We start from the raw sequence: 21068 nt of genomic DNA, 5'->3' as shown, positions 1-21068 counted from the left end.
ATACTGTGTGTATGTACTGTGTGTAGTGTGTCTAATCACTATGTGGGGGGTGAAATAATATTAATTTCCGGTACATAATATTTGCTGACGCGCAATCGTCCCTGCGGTTGCTACTCATGGTTTCCAGCATCGGACTACGTAAAAACGGGCGAATACACTGCTAGAAAAATTATTGGTAAATTTATTCTACACCGTTTTTGGCAAAACGGTTACCGAATAGACCACTCTATACAGGAAGCTTTACATTGCGCCGAAGAAAATGGGACGCTCCAAGTGCAGTGTTCTGTCCCTAGCTTTAACAATTTGAATAATACATATCGAATGCGCTAATTAGCTGCTATGTCCCTTTCAGTACACTGTGATGATGGGTGGCTCAGTTTAAAAAAATAGTTAAGAAGCCTTAATGTGACGAGGCAGTGGGAGACACATGTTGAATTGCAAAGGTGTTTGCTAGTGAAGCTTGCAGAACCAATAGTTTACGGATTACGAATACTTTCTTACCCTAACAGGAGAACCGGAAGAGGACTTACAATGCTAGGATTGCGAGACTAAAATGAAACCAAGCAAGCATCCTGGCATAGTGCAGGATGTACTCGGAAAAGTGAGACTATCTCAGAAAGGTTACAGAAAAAAGCCCATGAAAGAGCTAGCGGTACGAGGGTGAGTACAGAAACTCAGGATCTCGCTGCAGAACAGATATTAGGCTTTAACCGAGGACGACGGCCTTGGCATTCTCAAGTAGAACGATGACCTCAAAAAATTTGCGGAGTGCGCAATATATATTGAGGAGAGCTTGGTATGATACTGGCAATCTCTCTTAAGAGACGAAAGGCCTCATAGAAGACGCAAATGTATTACGGCTTCTAATCCCATATACAGGATAGAGCTGGCAGAGCTGTCAAATGTAGTAAATGAGAGCAAAGCGAATGACATTAAGAAGAGTAATATGGACAGTATCGAGTAGATCTAAACAATTATTAAGCGGCCGAAAAGTGCTCAAAAGGAAATCAGTAATTGAAAATTACACTATCTATACGCTCTATGTTTTCAGTATAAAACTCATACGAAACGGGACATACGGGCAATGCATGCGCAAAGACCTCAGCTCATACCAGCTGAGCTCGAAAAGTGCTCAAAAGGAAATCAGTAATTGAAAATTACACTATCTATACGCTCTATGTTTTCAGTATAAAACTCATACGAAACGGGACATACGGGCAATGCATGCGCAAAGACCTCAGCTCATACCAGCTGAGCTCATACGGGCTGAGGCTGAGGTCATGCAAATCGTATGGAAAGCGCATGGATATTAATATTTGACATGTTTCCGCATCATACACTCTTAGTATTCCCACAATTTATACGCTCCACGCATATGTTGTTTCAGCATAGCTTTTAACTACAACTTTTCTTAAACATGGCAAGTTGGTAGCTCCTTTTACGGAACTACGCTGGCCGTGTTCCACTGCCCGCGGTTTTCACCTGCGCAGACGTCTAATTTAGCGCTCCCTCTCTGTTTTCATGAGTTAAAATTGATTGATGTTTTAGTGTTTCGCTGTCACTCTTTTCTTTCAAAAAAAAAAGAGAAAAAGCCTTGGAAACGGCACTGTCGCCACTTGGCCTCAGCTCGAGCAGTCTTGCGCTGTTGTAACTTTCCTGGTACAGGTGTCCGCAGTGTTCAAGCGAATCTTAGCTTGCAAAGACGTTTAGGACGCCGTATAAAACTGCATGTTGGAATGCCATCGGCTGCAGTGCTCAATAGACTCTGTTCATGACTTCTGAATCTGTTTTATTTCAAGCATTAGCCTCCTTTTCTTAGAAGCCTCGAGAATGCTCACCTGTGTTCTCCGCTATGGAGCACATGTGCACAAATTCACTGGAAGAAAATTCGTATATTTACATTAAGAAGAATGAAAATGCCATGTGTTCTGGACACATAAACAACTCGTGAGAAGTCGGGAGACACCGAACATCGACATAACTCAACAGCTGCTGTACTGGAATCAACTCACTAATAAGCAAAATGGACAGTTCGTGCACGAATTGGGTCGATCTCTTAGTGTTTCCCATATCTGCCTGTTTTGCGCGTTGATGTTTTCTTGTTGTCTGACCGTTATTAAGCACTCTGTGACTGGTGGTGTGTAACAAAACGAAGCGCCCCATTTGCTTCCCAGCGGATGCTTAGCGTTCGACTCTCACTTACTCGAGGTCGATGCTCCGTAGCTTGAGGGCTGGCCGCGGCAGCATGTCTCTGGAGAAGACGGCCAGTCGCGAGTCCCGTATGACCACGTACTCCAGGTCTGGTAGCTCCGCGAGCCATCCATTCTCAATGCTGGCGACGCTCGAGTGGAGCACGCTGACGCCACGCACGGAGCGCGGCAGGCCGCCGAACTCTGGCCCCAGCCGTAGGCCGTTCATCTTGACCAGACCCAGGGTCTTGAGTCGGGGTAGCTGGCGCAGGGATTCCCAACTGGCCGGAAGCGTGCTGTCGTAGCTGCGCACGGAGACGCCTTCATTATCCTTCACCTACAGGCCCTGTGCGCCACCTATAGGGCCGCCACTGAAAGTTGCCTAGCGGTCGTTTTCGAAAAATTTTCCGGGATAAGAGTTGCCGCTGTTCAACTGTCATTGCAAGAATTGGTGACTTTCGCGGCAGCAACCTTTGTTTTTCTTTTTTTAAAGCTCCCAACGATTGGCCCCAATATTTAAATTAAGACACGTCTTTGTAGAAACGAAAACATTGATGCCGCTAATGCATACAAATGTATACACGCGCCAGTGCCAGAACAAGCGCCAAATAACCAGCTGCCATGCTGATCCTGTAGCTTCACGGCTGATCAATTAATTCAACAGATAAACTTGCTTTGTTTTCAACATTTTTCATTCACGCTGCCTTTGCTTTGCAAGCTAATTTCATACATGCGCTTATACTGACGCGCCTTCAAGCAATGAGACAATCTGCGGCGCCCGCCTATACATCGTGCCACCATGATGTATTAGCTTCATCAGCCGAATTCACAATACTTTAACACCATGTCGCTATAGGTCCTCGTGTCGCAGAAAATCCATCCTCGTCGTCTTTGAGCAAAAATCACGATGGAACATTAAAATTTAGGAATAGGTCGAAATGTTCAGATTGGCATTAGATTTCTTAAGGACGATCCGTAACCAAAACAAAGTAATTGAGCGGAAATGAAAATTGAGGTAACTTTGAATAAGGTGGAAGCGACACCGAGGATATTCGGGTTGCGAGACAGACACGTCGCTCATAGGCCATGAAGACTCGCTGGTTCAAGCTGAATTAATGTGGACCTACTGAATTCGTGATGCAAATGGGGCCCGACAACGCAATCGTGGTCTGCTCTCAAAGGCGAGGCTTAAAGAAACGTCCCGTGCTTAAATTATCCCCCTTGAAGTTAGCCGCGACGATAGATTGGATCGTGACGACGACACGTTTTATAGCGTGTACAGTAGTAAATGGTAGAAACGTGAAAAGCGAGCGCTTACAACTTTCGATAAAGTCTATGCTTCGTAAAGCGAATGAACTTAGGTAGAAGCCCAAAGTATTTATAGCACAAAGTATATAGCACATCGTATATACTATTAATTGCACATACCATGCGCTTGGAGCACCGTGTTTCATTAATTAAATCTTGCACCTCACGCTGATTATATCCGTCATTACTTTGTACCCAAGATCTATGAAACGACTTGAAAAGCAAGCGTCACAATAATATGCAACACTGAACTAAACAAGGTAATTATTGCAGGATTACGCAATAACCAACATATTTTATTGTCTGTACCTAAACGCGAATTGTAGGGAGCGTAAAGAATTAACGATGACGCGCCGATATTGTTTCAAATACTTTAATGTCAGATATAAGACAGAAATAACAAGCTACTTTAAGCAAAATGAGCTTTATTAGCTGGAACGAGTAAATACAATCTCCAGTGTTTTTTTTTTTCTTTGGCTTCGAACATTGACCCGAGGAAAAAGTATTGCTGGAGATGCCCTGGCGTTGAAAATGTCCAGGGGAAGGCGATTCGCCACAGACTTCGATAGCGATTTCAAACGTTCACCATATCGTTGGGTCACTATCATGTATAATTTGCCGACCTTTGGAATGTGCACACTTATGACAGGCATGCCACTTACACCTTGTTCGCTGAACAACTTTTTTTGGAGGTCGCGCCGACGTCTCATTGCCCGAAGGCTGACACGAGAAAGGGAAATGCGATTTCTGTATTTTATCTGTAGTCTTAAATTACTGTGGGAAGGGGACACTTGTTTGCAACGTTCTTTGCTATACTGTCGGAGGGGAAGGTAATGCCCATCGCTTGTTTGTGGCATCGTGGGGACGGGTGGGTTGAGAAGACACTTTCTGCGCTCTCCGAGTCCATCAAACTACGTTGGGACTACGACAGCGTTGAATCAGCTTTCCTTATCAACCTGCCGTGGTGTCGCAAGGGTGCACTGGTATCGAAATTGGTATTATGTAGTAGAATACGAAGTTTGGCTGCATGGTTCAGTCTCCGTAAACAGTAAAACAAATTCCTTTACTGTATCCCTGTATACATACAATGTAGTGCCGACAAACGGGAGAGAGTTAACGAGGCGCACGAGAATCGGCAGTGGTACTCTATTACTGCTCTTTAGTTGCAGATAATAGCAGTCAGAATAAGTGCTGGTGAACTTCCAGTCTGAGTACGTAAATGAACGAGCTGATTTTGACTGAAGAATGAGTGCTAGTACACAGAAACGCTTTTCACACGCGCGATTTACGCCTTCTTCGTCTGTCCGCACAGTTCATCAAGCCTTTTTCCGATAAACGCTCATCACGACCAGCAGCGGCGGAAACAGAGGGGAGGTTGATGAATCCAAATGCACCTGAACATGTCTCGTTTTAGGCTAACAGTTGAGCACAGCCACTGAGGAGAAATGAAAGGGCACAGTGATTGCTGTTGCAACAATCGTTGTGCTCCTGCCTCCCTTTCGAGTTACAAGTTTACTTTCAACAGGAACCGCAGCTGAGCAGAACGAAACATACCTGAATACGAGGCGTTCGACGGTGGCCGGCGGCTCTGCGCTACCCGCGAGTCTAGCCAGAGCAGTGTCCGGCGACGAGAAGGTGACGTTCTGGAACTCGAGCAGCGTGGCATTGACCCCCTGAAGCCAGCCGTCGGGGAAGTCGACGGGCCGCGAGTCGCGCAGTATGAAGCTAAGACCTCGCGACGAGCGGGGAATGCGGCCGCGGTCCAGGTGGCGGTCGAAGTCGCGCGGCTCCACGAAGCCCGAACACGTGTAGGACGTCTCGTAGGTGCCGCTGGTGTCCTTGCAGCCCGCCTCGTCGGCTGCGCGGGCGGCCACCAGCACGACGGCCAGCAGAGCAAAGATGAACACGGAGCGGCTCATTGCGGTGAGCCGAGTGCGAGTGCAGGCTGGCCTCTCCGGATCCGCGCTTCTTGAGCACTCGGGTGTGCGTCCCTTAATTCGCCTTTGCAGCTTTGTTTTTGTCCCAATGGAATTCGTCGGCTCCGCCCGCTTCCGGGTTTCGTTTGGAGAACTAAACTCGATGGGGCGAGGGGGTTAACACGACGCTGATGAAGAGGGGGGTTCACATATTGCAGTACGTCGGGGACAAGAAGGGGACTTATTTTACCGCTGCTCTCGCCGCCTTGATGGGATCTGATGTGATCGGCTAGCTCCTGTGGCGTGTTTGGCCAGAGTGTTGCTGGAAATAGTATCTGTTCTATTTACGAAAGCATAACGAACTGTGTTTTTTTTTTTTATAGATTCAATAATTCAGTCACTCATTTTGTCGGCTGCTCCTTGGCAGCCAAGGCAAAAGTGCGATGCAATGCGAAAGCGCACTTTATTCTACTTCTTTCTCATAGACATATGTGATCACATGGGCATTTTGAACTCAAAACTTCAGAGAAACAAAATATTATAATGAAAACGACGGAGGTCATTCGTTCATTTCCGGTCAAATACAATCCTTTCACCGTCAGATTTTTCTCACTCTCAAGTCACTAGGACAAGTTTGCGATGTTTTGACAGGTCTGCTTCGCAGTTTCATTTTAAGAATTTTTGATTCGGTTTCAAGACATCGGCAGCCTTTCCGAAAATTTTGTAATTCTCACACTTTTTTTTTTTGCCTTGCGAGTCGATGATGCTGAACCCGAGTTGCAAATGGTGCTTATTACACTTCAAAAGCGCACCACATTACGACATAATTGAAGGCGTAGGTGGCACAGAGCTTTAAATGTTTTTCCATGAGTATAGGCAATTTGTTTTCAGCTCAGCACCAAGCGACGATAATCATTGCCCCGTTTGGGAGCGCATACTTGTTTGTATTCTCTTTGCTGAAACAGAATAAGCGTGCCTGCGCTGATTTAACGATGACCGCTGACCATCTCAGCATCACCGCAGGGAACCATTTCTGCCCAAGACCTAACGCCGGACATTTGCTTCCCTTTGCCGATAAGCGTTGTCAGATCTCTAGCCAGCAGCAAGCTTAGATTTAAAATTTGATTCATGCAGTTAAAGAAATATATCATATTCCTGATCAAGCCGACTATCTTAAAAAATAAATTGGCAGAAGTACATCGAACAAATACAGAAATTATTCGACGTGTGTGGCCATGCTCAATGAAGCAGGATGCTGGCAAAGAAGTTTTCACGCGCCTTTTTCATGAAGCTATGTCTGGAGACGTGGTCGCTGGCGAGTACTGACCTAACCGTTGCTTCCTGCTTTCTTCGGGCTCACATGCTGGGCTCTAATTGGTGTGTCACGAAACGTCTTTAGCGTTCAGCGTGTCATGCCCTGCTGACTAAAAAAGTCAACGAACTAAGCCGAAAAGTAAGAAACAAAACTTGACGTGCTCAAGGAGCGCGTGCCTGTGCCAAGACAGTCCGGACGTCCTCCCGAGCGTTTTTGATGCGAGGCTCCTCGAGGTGCAGCAGCAGTTAGCGTTGACGCGCAGGACGTCGACGCAGATTGGTCTACGCGGAAATGTTTTCGTGTCAGAGGAAGGGACCAATGACCTGACAAGTCTTGATGCGTTGGCGCCGCTCGCGTTCCTTTGCTTTTGGAACGCTCGGCGTTGGCGCGCAGCCTCTTCGCTTCGTCTAAGTGGCAGCGATGAACCGAAACTTAACTTTGTCGGCGGGGCACCCCGGCGTTCGTTTTGCCCGGAAGGGCAAAATGAGGCTGGAGTGGGCTTGGAAATGCTCGCTAGCGCTTCTTTGCCGGTGTCCATTCGCAACATCGTTGGCACAGCAGTCTGGCGAACTGTTTTAAATGCTATATATGCTGACGTGGCAGTCTTTTGGCTTCTAGGTATTGAATAATGCCTTAATTTCCAGACGTCAAAACAGCACTGCTGGCTATGAGGCGCCCATCAGTGTCGAAGGTTCTGGAGTAACTTCGACCGCCCATAACGTTCCTTAATAAGCACTAAAATATCAGTACATAGAATGTTTATTGCTTTTACGTCTGACGAAGTGTGGCTGCCCCATATGGCTGCAAACAAGGGGGAAAGTGTGAGAGAGAGGAGAAATTTTTTTTTGTCATCTAGTAGCTGTGTACATTGAACGCGTGCTGCACAGCCCAACGCCGTATCTACTGCGCCACCATATCTGTTCACATACATTAAAACGCCGAGCTCATAGCGCCGGGTATATTTAAAAACAAAAAATAAAAGATAGTTAATCTTGTTCTAGAGCGACCACGAACGAGTGAGCTCTCGATCAAGCAGGCATATTAAGGCGAAAGCCTTTAATGCCTCATCGTGACGACATAAAGTTGGCGGCAGAGGTGTCACGCTTTCGAGAGCGAGAGTTAAAATAAATTAATAAACGCTGTCTCCACCGGGAATCGAACCTCCATCCCTGGGATCTCCAGCCCAGCTTTTTACCAACTAGGCCACGCCCCGAATTTATTTTTCTTACTGCGTGGAAGTACTTCGAGCCAATTTAACCAGGTCGCATCCCGCAACCTGTCATACACAGTTACACCAGCATCGAGCTCTCACTTTGGCCACACATCAAAATTCCAGAGACATATACATACATCTAGTAAAGGTAACCAAGCAGAAGGTCGAATATGTGCAGCATATACCCCCCCCCCCCCCCCCCCCCAATCTCCACACACACCATAGCACACTGTTCTCTGAACAGATATTGCGGTGAACGTGGTGGCTCTGCGCGGCGATCTGTCATGCGTTTCTTTCACAGGCTAAAAAGTCCCATGAGCACAAAAAGGTCACATGGCGCCTCAGAAGATTTTATTATAAGTAAAAATCTTATAGTATAGGTGTAATATCGATGTACTTTTTGCGAGTTCGTTATAGAATGCCAAAAAAAGCACTGCATCTCGGCATTACACAAAGCAATGACCTAAAGTTTCTGGCTGCTGACAGAGGCGACAGTTCACTGACCATGGCAAAAAAGTCTCTTTTGCACGAAGCCACGTTTTGACAGGTAAGGTCGATGTGTGAAGTTTAAAAAAGAAAGCCTTTGCCGCTGATTGTATACACATCCGTTGAACACGCTTTATTACACTATTGTCTTAAAAGGGGAGGTAAGGCCGCCAATACATCGGCACTGGAAATAACATCTCAATCAGAACTTTTGTCACATGTATTCGCGATTGACTGTTTAGGTATTCCAAGGAAAGCCTTGCGGTGAGGAAAGGAATGTGTCGGCAACTTCCTTAAGAAAATTCCACAAAGGACCCTCACTCCTATGACCAGTGGGTGCAAACAAATTAGGCCAATGGGCACTCAATCGTCTATTGAACACAGCTAGGAGGAAGGTATGGCTGCTGTTTTAAAAAAGAAAAACCTTGAAACAAGCTGATGAACAAACATGTGCTGAAGGCCAGCTCTACCAGCCTCCAGAGGGAGAAACAAAATTATCTCGACGCATAGCCTCCCATTGAGAGTGCTACACAAAAGTAGCAAAAATTCTATGCATGGACTGTACTTTGTTTCTTGTACAATGCAACACCTGCAATACATATATAAGCTTAGAAATCACGAAGACATTGCAAACTTGTGCTCGTGCAAATAAAGACAGTCCCCTACACATCCATGCCTTGGCTAGTCTCCTAACTGATGAATCTAAAAATCCAAGTGAGGCCCACTATTGCGATATTGATGCAAAGGAACCCCCAAATACTCTAAGTCTTCGGAGTCCCACCTGATGCCGGCAAAAAAATTAGGCTTTGTACTCCAGTGACCTAACCAGAACCGCTTTGATTTATCGAGGTTAAGAGAGGCTCAAACTATCACATAAAAGCTCAATTACACGCAAAACCTCGGTCACACTCTTTTTATCAGCACAGAAAAGGGCAATCTCATCAGCATAAGCCAAAATCTTAATTTCACATTGCGATAGTGAGAAGCCTCGAACGGCTTTGTTTTTTATGATACTACGTCATAGGGGTCAAGATATAACGCGAATAATAAAGGCGATCTGCCGAACAGATCATTTAGGCGGAATAGGTTTGGTAAAGTTTTGATTAACAATCCGTCCTCTTGTGGCCGCTTTGTAACATAGTTCATTGCCTTTAAGCAAGACATCACCAATGTTTGCACTCTCCAATACAGCAAACAAAAATCATGACGCACCTTATCAAAAGCTTTTGCCAGATCAATCTGAATTAGGACCACTTGACTGATCTCATCTGACACTGTTTCTATACCAGAACGTGCAATATGGGTTTTGAATACTACAGCCTTTGATCTCACACACTTGGCGTGGCCCTAAAAAATATAAAGCCACAAGCAGCAAACGAGAAGTACATTTGCAAATATCTAATAACCCACGTTGCATACGGATATCGAACGGTACCCTTTAACAGTTTTCAACCGACATGCGTCTGTGGTTTTCGGGATTAGTATGGTGTGACCAGTATAGAACTTGGGAGGCAAAAAGCATAAGTCATAAGCTGCACTGCACACTTCCAATAAAGCAGGTACTAAAGTAGGCATAAACATTCTATAGAAGCCACTACTTAGACCATCCGGGCCAGGAGACCTGCCCTTGTAGTGAAGAAGTGGCCGACTTGACTCCATCTAGAGTAATCGATCCCTCAATGGTTGCCCGCTGCTCATCCTCAAGACGAGGAAAATCTTTTCAATGACTGAAATCAAACCCACTGTTCGAGTTATTACCACCACTAAATAGCCACGCATAATAGTTAAAAAAGGCATTCAGAATGCCAGGCGTGTCAGTGTACTCATCACTTCCGCAACGAATTTTTAAAACCTCCTTAGAAAGAGCAGCTTGCCTTTCATCACTAGAAAAAAAAAAAAAAAACAGGGCGAAATGGTTGTTCATTAGTGAACCTCCGTGTTCGCGACCTAATCAAGACACCCTGATATTTTTTTGCACTAAACTGTTGTAACTGAGTTTTAATATTGTTGAGATCAACAAGATACGACCACGGAGAAATTCTTTAAGTTCCTTTAAGGTGCGCTTCAATTCACGAATGGGAAGGCGCTTCAAGAATGTGATCCGTGATGATGCTTTAATTGCACGACTCCTAACCTCCTGCTTAGAAAAATCCCACTTTTAAAAGTGTGGTAGATCGGCATGAGCCCACGTGTTTTTGAAGCACGTAACTACAGAGCACTGAAAATGTTCATCCGAAAGAAGGGAATTATTTAGCTTCCATAGCTCCCACTGCGGTTGGAGTAGACATGTAGCATGCTTTCCTATCTGAACAGATACCATGCAGTGGTATCCCTTTTCCCAAGCGTTTCGCCCAAGAAGAACTAACCGCCAGGGAAAGCCTGCGTGCATTGTAAGCCGGTGGGTACGTGGCACCATCGGGGATCGAATCTGGTACCTCCCGAATGCGATGCTCTTCCACGAGGCAACTGCTTCGGTGAATTAAAAGGGATTGTTTGGACTAGCCCAACGCCCAAACGTGTTTGGTCAATGACCCCCTTTCCTAGCATTTCAACCTGGTATCCGAGGATGGAACCTGGTTCGATACCAGGTTCCACCCCCGATAAAATGCTCCGCGACATCGTCCAGCCTCCCAGGAGCATTCGGACAATGTCGGGCGTTCTCGTGAGAAAGAAAAACGGCAAACTTTGGTCCTGTGCCGATAACGGACGCGTTAAAAAGAGCAAGAAGGATGTCTACTCACTGCCCGGCATGGACAACGCATTGGAGATGCTCTCTACAGGCAGTCTACTCTTTGATGGACCTCAAGAAGAATTAGTCGCAAATTTAGGTCAATGAAAGAGATTACGAGAAGACCGCATTGGCACGCCGAATGGCCTCTGCGAGCTCAAGGTGACGCCGTTTGGCCAGCGTTCCGCACCGACGGCGTACCAGGTAGCAATGCAGACGGTGCTGAAAATCTTTAAGTGGCCTGTTCGTCTCAAAAACCGCATATGAGAATGAACACTTGAGCACATTGCTCAAGAAACTGCCGGGCATGGCAGTAGCGCGGAAAAAAGATCAAGGATGCAACTTTAATGGGTAGATACTGGATAGAAAACGCTGAAACATCCACAATTGTGAGCATCTCCTCCCGAGACCTTCATAAGATAGTCTGAGCATGGTTCTTCAAATAGCTAACCTAAATCGACATCTAAGATGTGCCTATTCTTGTTGCCTTCTGACCTATGGGCAGAGTCCCCGCAGAAAGAAAGCTGTGTACTTCGGTCGCGTTAGTGCGCAATTGTTGTGCAACAATGGTAGTAAGAGGGAAGCGTCTTTCTGCACACCAATTCTTGTTTCAACGATGTAATAAACACTAAACGTTGCAATAAAAATAGTAGCAAAGCTGTGAAGTTGGCTGAGTGGAAGACATGTGCGGAACTATACGGATAAACTGGGAGGCGGGGTCACTATAGCGATTGTAAAATCTTTCCAATACATCATTCTTGTTGAGTTTACCATAACCCTCGAGGACTGTGGATGCACTGGTTACAATGCGGTTGGGTTCTTTTTGTTATTTACCGGCCTCCTGAAGGTAGCATGTCCAATTTTGCAGCCGTTCTTTGTGAATATGTGCATTGGATGATAGTGAGTGGAGACTCGAAAATAAACGTCCGATTTCATTATGCGAGTAAGCATGAAATCAACTTCATATTAAAGAAAAATTAATAAAATAATGTCATCATAAGCCCACACGGCTGCAGGTAACTACAGTAATTGATTTGAAAATGGTTTGGTTTGTGGTTTGTGGGGTTTAACGTCCCAAAGCGACTCAAGCTATGAGAGACGCCGAAGTGGAGGAATCCAGAAATTTCGACCACCTGGGGTTCTTCAACGTGCACTGGCATCGCACAGCACACGGGCGCCTTGCTTTTCGCCTCCATCGAAAAGCGGCCGCCGGGGCCGGGATTCGATCCCGCATCCTTGGGAACAGTAGTCGAGCGCCGTAACCACTGCGCCACCACGGCGGGGTAATAAGAGAATCGCGATTTCAAAATGATCAACTCCTTAGTTGAGTCTGTTCAGGAGTCAGTAACACCCAGACAGGGTTCATAAGCACATATTCATTATTATAGATCACTTAACCCCTAAAAAAGAAACATCAATTTCTGCGCTACAATATCGGCGTAAAAAACAGGGCATATTGAACTCCTTTCGTACTTTGCTCTTGGCTGTGGACAAGAACCTTGTGCTCAGCAAAGATGGTCAAGAAAACTCTTATAATGCCTTGATTGCTCTATTTAGGTTCGTCTATTTTTGAACAGAGCTTTTATTTGTGACTTTCGACACCATTTCAAGGCTCATAAAACCTAGATAACATCTACAGTACCCCGCCGTGGTGGTTCAGTTGTTGGACGGTGGCTCCGCGAGAGAAAAAAAACGACAGAGGAGTCGAAGAAAGCTGGCTGTTCCGACTAGCATCTACCGCCCTTAGGGGCGGCGCAAGCTTGAGGGAGGCGAGCGGGCGGCCGAGCGATTCAAGGCGCATTCTTTTTCAATGGGCGTCATGTCGGCCGCCGCACTAGCTTGAGAAAGCCTCGTGATCCAGCGGTTCAATAATAATAATAATAATAATAATAATAATAATAATAATAATAATAATAATAATAATAATAATAATAATAATAATAATAATAATAATAATAATAATAATAATAATAATAATAATAATAATAATAATAATAATAATAATAATAATCAATCAATCAATCAATCAATCAATCAATCAATCTTTATTTAATGTGCGCAGGAACAACCATGTGGTCTTTGTGCTGCAGCACAAAAAAAAAATGAAAAAGCACAAACATGTTTACACACACAGAGAGAACACACAAAAAAAGAAATAAATAATACATGAAATGAAACTAAGACGAAAAGTATCACGGAAATTAAGCAAACAATGAGTATCATCACTTATATACACAGTGAGAGAATTTTTTAGCACACCAGGAAATAAAGAAAAAAAAAAAAGAACGGTAGGTAGAAGAGAAAAGAAAAAAAAAACAGATGACTGACATTGATTATAGTAATATAGAAATATACATAAAATAAACAACCATTCCAGGCGCAACAAGTGCATGGTACTTAAAACACAGGCTAGAAATACAGAATAATACAATAAAGAAGTAAAATTGAACAAGGGACAGTAAGATTCGAATATAAAGTTTAAAGTTGAAATATAAGCAAGAAACGGATAAAAAGTAGTTCAAGATACAGACAGCATTGAACAGGAGAAAAAGCAAAAAGTGAAGTAAATACAATTTAAGGCTAGAAAGTGGGAGTTATATGTGATAAAGTACTATTTAGAATACAACGCTACGAACATCCAATGTAAATGAACAGAGCGAGTTTTGGAAGATGTCAAGGTGAGGACAAAAAGAGTTAAATAACCACTGCATCCTGTCCAGAGGGGAGTGGGAATGAAGAGGAGAAACCTGAAATGGTCTGAATTCCCTCATGCTCTTTCGCGGAACGCGCAGTAGGATGTACTCTAAGAGCTGAGGGCACATAATGTGGCCATGAAGGAGTTTGTACAGAAATATGATATCAAGTCTGATACGACGGCAGTGAAGGGAAGGAAGATTCAGTTGGGCGCTCCTGGTGGAGCGAGAGGGGGAAGTTGTGAAAGGAAAGCGATAATGAAATATCCGTAAAAATTTTTTTTTGTACTCTGTCAACCTTGTCCAAGTTCGATTTGCAAGTGCCATTCCAAACAACCGACGCATACTCCAAGACCGGGAGGCATATGGACAGGTACAGTTTTAGGAACGGAAGTGGAGTATGGAACTCTTTCGAAAGTCTGCAAACGAATCCGAGTGTGCGCATAGCCCGCTGAGCAATGCGTTTAGTGTGAGAGGAGAAGCTGAGGGCGCGGTCAAAAAGTACACCAAGGTCATTAATTTCATCAACCCTATCCAACAGCACAGAATTGACAGAATAATGGTAGAGAAAGCTATGTGTTTTACGAGTAAAGGACACAACCCTAGTTTTGGAAGAATTGAGGGTAAGTCGATTCATCGCACACCAATCAGAAAAAGCAGATATGTCCGATTGCAACAACACGCAATCTTGAAAAGAATGTATTACCTTGAATATTTTTATATCATCAGCATAAAGAAGAAACGAGGAGTTCTTTATCGCCGAGGAAACATCATTAATAAAAACGGAGAAGAGAAGCGGGCCTAGTACTGAACCTTGAGGAACTCCACTCGTTGCAGGGTAAACGAAAGAAGTCTGTCCATTGACACTGACAAAGCAGAAGCGATCAAGGAGATAGTTGCGTAGGAGGGCTACGAGAGAGACTTCAACGCCAGAGAGTAGAAGTTTTTCAAGAAGTAGTGAGTGAGTAACAACGTCGAAAGCTTTGCTCATATCACAGTACACAGTGTCAACCTGACCCCTCTGAAGGACTGCTGCAGAGGCATACGTCATAAACGTGACTAGGTTGGTGGAAGTAGAGCGACCCGACATGAAGCCATGTTGATTCGGTACTATGATATGTTTGAGATGGAAGGAAAGTACGCTGTGCAAAGCTAATTCGAAAAGCTTAGAGGTTGCACATAGAAGAGAAATCGGACGATAATTGGAAACATCAGTTTTGTTTCCAGACTTGAAGACAGGAAACACGCGTGCCATTTTCCACACGCAAGGAAAGGCAGCATTTTTTAAACAGTTATTAAATATGGCAGTCAGTACTGGTACGAAGATATAACTGAAGGCTTTTATTATGGCAGCTGGAATGCCATCAGGTCCAGGAGACAAAGATGGTCTCAGACGCTTAAGACTCTCAGTTATCAACTCCTCGTCAAAGAGAATGGAATTAGATAGTGCACCAGATGGGAGGCAAACGGAATCACAATGTGGATGTTTGTAAACGGAGGAAAAATGTTGTGCAAAACTGTCGGCAACATCCCGAATTTCCGAACCCTGAGAATCAACTAAGCTGATACTTTGTGGTTTCTACTTGGTCATAGGCCACCAACCACCGCGGGTTCGAGCGTCGCGCGAGCCGAAGCCCCGATCAGCCGTCACCGCGCGCGCACTGAAACACTGCAGCGCGCACTCAACCTCCACCGGGAGGAGAGCACTTCGCTGCAAGGACACCAACCTCCAAGTTCACAAAGGAGACGTTTATTGAAACGCCATCCTCCAGCGGCACACACACACACACACACACACACACATACACATATTTACAAACGCACATACGCATATTTACAAACGCACATACACACACATACGCAGTCACCGTGTCAAGGGAGCGCGCGAGGAGCTAGGCTCCCCTGCGCGCACAAGTGACACGGAGTGCGCGCCGCAAGCACGCAAGGGCGTGCTGTGATCTCTCTCGCAGTGACCAAAGGGTTCCATTGAGAGAGTGTGGGCAACCACCGCAAGGTACGCCTGTCGTGGATCGTTGGATCACGATCGACAGGCTCGAGTTGCGCTCTCAGGTACGACCCGGAGCAGACGAACTCGATTACACACTGGTCTGCGCGGACAAAGGCCGGCAGACAAAACAGTTGCGTACGCACCTTGCGATGTCTCGGAGGGGTCTCTCTCTCTGAGCTCCGCTCGGACAGTCGCGCGAGCGCGGCTGTCGAAGCGGTGCCGTGTTCCCGCCAAAAGGCGCCAATGGGAACAGCCACTGGGACGCCAGGGCGGAGCTGTGGCCCGAACGACAGTGACAAGTCGCTCGAGCCCCTCTCCGCCGCCTCAGGCGGGAGAAAGGGAACGGGGAGAACAATTGGGAAGCGGGCGGCGGCCGCGCAAAGGGCAGCCGCAGCAAGCCCGAATCCCACATCCTCCTCTCCTTAATTGCCCTCCTACCCATCAGTGAAAGCACGCGGCAGGTCCCCAGCATGAGGAAAAGAATGCTATCCTCACGCAACAAATCAACTACACTTCAGTTCCAGCAAGAAAGATCTCGAGAAGACAGACACTCAAGAAAGACAAACATTAGCAAGGCGCACAAAAAAAAAATGAACAAGATGATATGAAGAATAATGTACAAAGTTCCGGAGGCTAAGTAACAACGACTATGTACAGAACAGAATCATGTACAGAACACAACTATGTACAGAACAACTATGTACAAACACCACTATGTACAAACACAACTATGTACAAACACAACTATGTACAAACACAACTATGTAGAGAAGTTCAAAGTTCGTCGGTGCAGCTCTGGGAGCCTGCGGTGACTCACCGCTCGTTGACTTCTGGGTGGCCAACGTTCATCCTTGGCTGCAAAAGATCTCGGTCGGTGGTGGTGCAGGTTAGGTGCAGGAGCAGCGAACACGCCGAAGGGGCCCCAGGCGTTGAAAGTCCGTGACTCCGTGGCGATCCAAGGCGCACATGGGAAGACCGCGCGGGGCTTCCTTTCCACCGCGCTCCGCACGCGCCGGCAAACACACATGGCGCGACGTCGTCGCCTCCACGCCCAGGCACGCACACGCACAGCCACTCACACACCAAACAAAGGGTGATGCCGACCTTCAGCGACGAACCTGTCCCGAGCACCTTCGCAACCGCGGCGGCCTTGGGTGAAAGGGGCATCATCCATGTTCCCCGTCCCCAAATGGCCCCAACTTCATCTCCACACACACCGGAAAAGCCGCGCGTCGGGGCTGCCTAATGAGCAGCCCTCGCAATTTCAAAAAAAAGAAGAGAGATGACGCGCTGTACAAAAGAAGGCACTCGCTGTACAAAGTTTACAAGTTAAGAATCAAGAATGGAAACAGAAGAAAGCGAAAAATGGGAACAGAGGCACACACACACAAAAAAAAATAATAATAATAAAGCACACAGGCTGGAACTGAGCGAGCCAGAAAAGGGGGAGACCAACCTTGCTTCTGGGTAGGGTTAAACGAGCAAGCTCGCTCGGTGAGGCGGTATGCCTTCGGTTGCGGAAAAGGCCCGTCGTCCGGCATCAATCACACAGGTGATCGTCGCCTCACCTTGTACCGGTGCGGGGCACGGCTGCGTTCCACCGCATCGGGTGTGCCTTGGCGCTTGCCTATGGTGACAATGGGCACCAGCGCAAGCTCGTCAGACCGTTACGCAAAGGCCTTCAGGTCTGCTATGTAGGCACGGCTGGCTTTCCCCATAGGGGGATTCTCCAGCAATGAGCCCCTGCTTGTTACTGGGGAAATGCCCCATGAAATCGCAGGTGGCCATCTGCCACGGACGCACACTGTCAGTTGGTTTCGTCATGCCCGGTGGCCTGCCACCCCTCGACTTCTCCATTTGACAGACATGGCAGGAACGGCAACAGCGGAAAATGTCGCGCTTCATGCCGGCTGCAGTCACCGATTGACTCAGTTTCTTAAAACCTTGGAGCCACTCAGATGACCAGCCAATGGTTTGTCGTGAGAGAACGCAACAGAGCGCCGCTCAGACATTGGGGAATAACCACTTCAAATGGTTCAAGGACTCATCATCCGTGGCTATGTATTTCAGCGCGAGCCCGTCATGGCCCAGCAAATATGAATCCCCGGGGCACGCCGCGACACACGCTGGCTCGTGCCCCCCTGCGCCCGCTCAATACAAGTAGCGTAACGGCGCTGCGCCCGCTGCAATACAAGCAGCGTAACGGCGCTTCGTCTCCCAGAGACCGTCGCTGACATCGCGACAAAACGGGTCATTTTGCTGGACCGTCGTAGCTCTTCATGGCCGAAAACGATCCCAGTCATCTCAAAGGAGAGCCTGGTTTCGTCCCCCCGCAGGTTCGCAGCAAAACTTCCGCTAGCATCGGCGTCTCAGATGTGCTCACAAAGAGCTTTCACCCTCGCCTGCTTTGCGAAGCGCTGCTTACCCGGATAGCGGAATGGGGAACCCGTCTGCGGGCGTCCCCTCCGTGCCGCTCTGCGGCTCGTCCGCTGTTTCGCCCCCTTCGCCCGCCGTCCGTAAAGACGCCGCCGCGGGCGAGTGGGGCACGGGATAGCGCGTCAGCTACCACGTTCGTTCTCCCCTGTAGACACTGCACCGAAAAGTCGAAATGCTGTACCAAGAGAGAATGGCGCGCCAGCCGGCTCGCAAGTTCAAGGAGCCGCATCAGCCAACTGAGCGCGCTGTCGGTCCGGTCTCCAGAGGGAGCCCGGCCGACGCCTCGCCGTTCCCCGAACAGAAATGTCTGCAAGCGGGGTACGGGTGCTGTTGTGCGAAGATGCCGGCAGCGGCGGCGTCGCGCACATTGCTTCCGCAACGGCGTAAAGCTCAAACAGCGGAGGCATATGGTCAACGGTCGCACCGCAGGGTGGTCCGAAGAACCATGTAGCGTGTTTCAGTGCCTTTGCCGAGTGCCGCGCAGGGGGCGGCAGGCATGGCGCATGAGCTTGATCGTCAAGGCGACCGGCTCGGCCGATGTGCTGTCCAACGACTCATGGAGCCAGGGACAATTCACGTTGGGCGCCAGTTGTGGTTTCCACGTGGACATAGGCCACCAACCACCGCGGGTTCGAGCGTCGCGCGAGCCGAAGCCCCGATCAGCCGTCACCGCGCGCGCACTGAAACACTGCAGCGCGCACTCAACCTCCACCGGGAGGAGAGCACTGCGCTGCAGGGACAGACCTCCAAGTTCACAAAGGAGACGTTTATTGAAACGCCATCCTCCAGCGGCACACACACACACACACACACGCACACACATACACATATTTACAAACGCACATACACACATATACGCAGTTACCGTGTCAAGGGAGCGCGCGAGGAGCAAGGCTCCCCTGCGCGCACAAGTGACACGGAGTGCGCGCCGCAAACACGCAAGGGCGTGCTGTGATCTCTCTCGCAGTGACCAAAGGGTTCCTTTGAGAGAGTGTGGGCAACCACCGCAAGGTACGCCTGTCGCGGATCGTTGGATCACGATCGACAGGCTCGAGCTTCGCTCTCAGGTAAGACCCGGAGCAGACGAACTCGAGTACACACTGGTCTGCGCGGACAAAGGTCGGCAGACAAGAACAGTAGCGTACGCACCTTGCGATGTCTCGGAGGAGTCTCTCTCTCTGAGCTCCGCTCGGACAGTCGCGCGAGCGCGGCTGTCGAAGCGGTGCCGTGTTCCCGCCAAAAGGCGCCAATGGGAACAGCCACTGGGACGCCAGGGCGGAGCTGTGGCCCGAACGACAGTGACAAGTCGCTCGAGCCCCTCTCCGCCGCCTCAGGCGGGAGAAAGGGAACGGGGAGAACAATTGGGAAGCGGGCGGCGGCCGCGCAAAGGGCAGCCGCAGCAAGCCCGAATCCCACAACTTAAATCTGATTTAATGGAACGCTTGCGAACGTAACGCCAGAACTGACTAGAATAATAATAATAATAATAATAATAATAAAATTAATAATAATAATCAATCAATCAATCAATCAATCAATCTTTATTTAATGTGCGCAGGAACAACCATGTGGTCTTTGTGCTGCAGCACAAAAAAAAAATGAAAAAGCACAAACATGTTTACACACACAGAGAGAACACAAAAAAAAGAAATAAATAATACATTAAATGAAACTGAGACGAAAAGTATCACGGAAATTAAGCAAACAATGAGTATCATCACTTATATACACAGTGAGAGAATTTTTTAGCACACCAGGAAATAAAGAAAAAAAAAAAGAACGGTAGGTAGAAGAGAAAAAAAAAAAACAGATGACTGACATTGATTATAGTAATATAGAAATATACATAAAATAAACAACCATTCCAGGCGCAACAAGTGCATGGTACTTAAAACACAGGCTAGAAATACAGAATAATACAATAAAGAAGTAAAATTGAACAAGGGACAGTAAGATTCGAATATAAAGTTTAAAGTTGAAATATAAGCAAGAAACGGATAAAAAGTAGTTCAAGATACAGACAGCATTGAACAGGAGAAAAAGCAAAAAGTGAAGTAAATACAATTTAAGGCTAGAAAGTGGGAGTTATATGTGATAAAGTACTATTTAGAATACAACGCTACGAACATCCAATGTAAATGAACAGAGCGAGTTTTGGAAGATGTCAAGGTGAGGACAAAAAGAGTTAAATAACCACTGCATCCTGTCCAGAGGGGAGTGGGAATGAAGAGGAGAAACCTGAAATGGTCTGAATTCCCTCATGCTCTTTCGCGGAACGCGCAGTAGGATGTACTCTAAGAGCTGAGGGCACATAATGTGGCCATGAAGGAGTTTGTACAGAAATATGATATCAAGTCTGATACGACGGCAGTGAAGGGAAGGAAGATTCAGTTGGGCGCTCCTGGTGGAGCGAGAGGGGGAAGTTGCGAAAGGAAAGCGATAATGAAATATCCGTAAAAATTTTTTTTGTACTCTGTCAACCTTGTCCAAGTTCGATTTGCAAGTGCCATTCCAAACAACCGACGCATACTCCAAGACCGGGAGGCATATGGACAGGTACACTTTTAGGAACGGAAGTGGAGTATGGAACTCTCTCGAAAGTCTGCAAACGAATCCGAGTGTGCGCATAGCCCGCTGAGCAATGCGTTTAGTGTGAGAGAAGCTGAGGGTGCGGTCAAAAAGTACACCAAGGTCATTAATTTCATCAACCCTATCCAACAGCACAGAATTGACAGAATAATGGTAGAGAAAGCTATGTGTTTTACGAGTAAAGGAC

The 21068-nt window shown here is 47.0% G+C and overlaps 1 protein-coding gene across 1 annotated transcript in view; it reads right to left on the bottom strand.

The window, feature by feature from the left end:
• The window catches only part of LOC146171744 (uncharacterized), a 54133-nt gene extending 48717 nt beyond the window's left edge, over window positions 1–5416 (bottom strand). Inside the window, exons 1-2 of the mRNA XM_084586338.1 lie at window positions 5052–5416; window positions 2204–2494 (exon numbers count right to left, since the gene is read on the bottom strand). Coding sequence (XP_084442464.1) covers window positions 2204–2494; window positions 5052–5416 — 656 coding nt within the window. The remainder of the gene's footprint in view (window positions 1–2203; window positions 2495–5051) is intronic.
• Window positions 5417–21068: the final 15652 nt, after the last annotated feature.

Source organism: Amblyomma maculatum, unplaced genomic scaffold (genome assembly GCF_055883805.1).
Source record: "Amblyomma maculatum isolate TAMU_Amacu unplaced genomic scaffold, ASM5588380v1 scaffold_18, whole genome shotgun sequence".
NCBI classification, from domain to species: Eukaryota; Metazoa; Arthropoda; class Arachnida; order Ixodida; family Ixodidae; genus Amblyomma; species Amblyomma maculatum.
Note: the sequence above shows the minus strand (reverse complement) of the source record. Positions and strands in the feature narration are given on the sequence as shown.